Source organism: Opisthorchis viverrini (assembly GCF_000715545.1).
Source record: "Opisthorchis viverrini unplaced genomic scaffold scaffold9068, whole genome shotgun sequence".
NCBI classification, from domain to species: domain Eukaryota; kingdom Metazoa; phylum Platyhelminthes; class Trematoda; order Opisthorchiida; family Opisthorchiidae; genus Opisthorchis; species Opisthorchis viverrini.
Window position 1 is genome coordinate 1 of NW_008755027.1, and position 1,320 is coordinate 1,320.

A 1,320-nucleotide genomic window follows, 5' to 3' on the forward strand; every position below is an offset into this window, starting at 1 on the left:
CGTATAAGTGGCTGCGCAATGCGTGAAGAATCCATCAAGCGTATGCCACAAAATTTCAGGCAAAGTAACGCGTGTCAGATTTTACTTTGTGTGATAAAGCGAAAGCACTCGGAAGCGTATCTCCTACTCTTTGAATAATGGAAATCGTATTCAGAGTCAAGTCGTCCCTGACAGTGGAATACCATTCTCTTTCGTGTGCTTGGGTTAAAACCGTGTCACAATCCGACACAAATTTCAATGTCGTTTGATGCCATGCAAGAAGCCACCAAGAGGTTGATTTTGAAACGTGTTGTCAGGGTGGTGAAGACCTGGTATTATAGGTCGTTCAAATACAGCTCTTTGCGGATATATTCAGAACATTCGGTCAAAATACGGCAAACTACAGCGATCGTAAGCGGAGATATTTAGTCATCTCCAGTTCAGCTGAGTTCATGATATTGTGCTCTGGACGTGTATCCCACCGAGGCTGATTTACCAGTTCGGCGAATGGATGTCGGTAAATGCGCATCTTCCATACAAATCAAGAACACATCATCAGTCTTCCAATCATCCCGGACAGTTTTTGGGAAAAGGACGAAGGGAAAGTGAGCTGTCGAGACCAATCTAAGGTGCCTAGCCTACACTTTGAGAAAAACGATTTCCGCATGTTTAAACCGGACTGGTACAGAAAGTTGATGTATTAAGCTAGTCCAACAGTAAACAGGAGAATTTGTATCATAATTATATGTACCTTTATGGAACATATCGAGCAGAAGAATTGGGTGATCTGCCAACTTGTGGCGTTTTCAGCGTCAGTGACAAGCCCGAAGATGATGGCGGTGAACCAGTTGGCCATTCATGCCTCACGGGTGTCACACGATATGTTACACTAGACCATCAGGAAACCGTCAGGGAGGTTGAGTAATCTAAATAATCATGGGATTATGGTTCACATTTTGAGCCCTAGTTCACCAAATGACGGATAGATGCTTCAAAGACACAACTGTGTTTTATTAACTAAACGAATAAAGGTGCATTTATCCTTACACCTACCAGACGTCCACATTATTTACTCCATGTTTTCACGGAGACAATGGATTTGTTCCTGTTGGTCACTTAAGTTGCATCAGACTGTGTGCAAACTCCAGAAAAACGAAACTTCGTGGAAATACACTGTGGACTGTTTGGGGTTGATCGTGCATGTTGAACAATTTACAGCAATTGCGTAGAACGCCAGCAGGCCTGTAGGTGCGTTCCATTGTTGAAAACTTACGTTTTTCGCGTTGTTTGATCGTTTGAATCGCCATTATAATTTTGTATGCTGGTTCATTAGCACCGGGT

At 43.0% G+C, this 1,320-nt stretch overlaps 1 protein-coding gene across 1 annotated transcript; it reads left to right on the forward strand.

The window, feature by feature from the left end:
- Nucleotides 1-724: 724 nt before the first annotated feature.
- On the forward strand, nt 725-904 carry T265_12234 (hypothetical protein; the record flags this gene model as incomplete). The annotated part of the gene is made up of 1 exon (XM_009179445.1): nt 725-904. The coding sequence occupies one exon, from the start codon at nt 725-727 to the stop codon at nt 902-904; it is 180 nt and encodes a 59-aa protein (XP_009177709.1).
- Nucleotides 905-1,320: the final 416 nt, after the last annotated feature.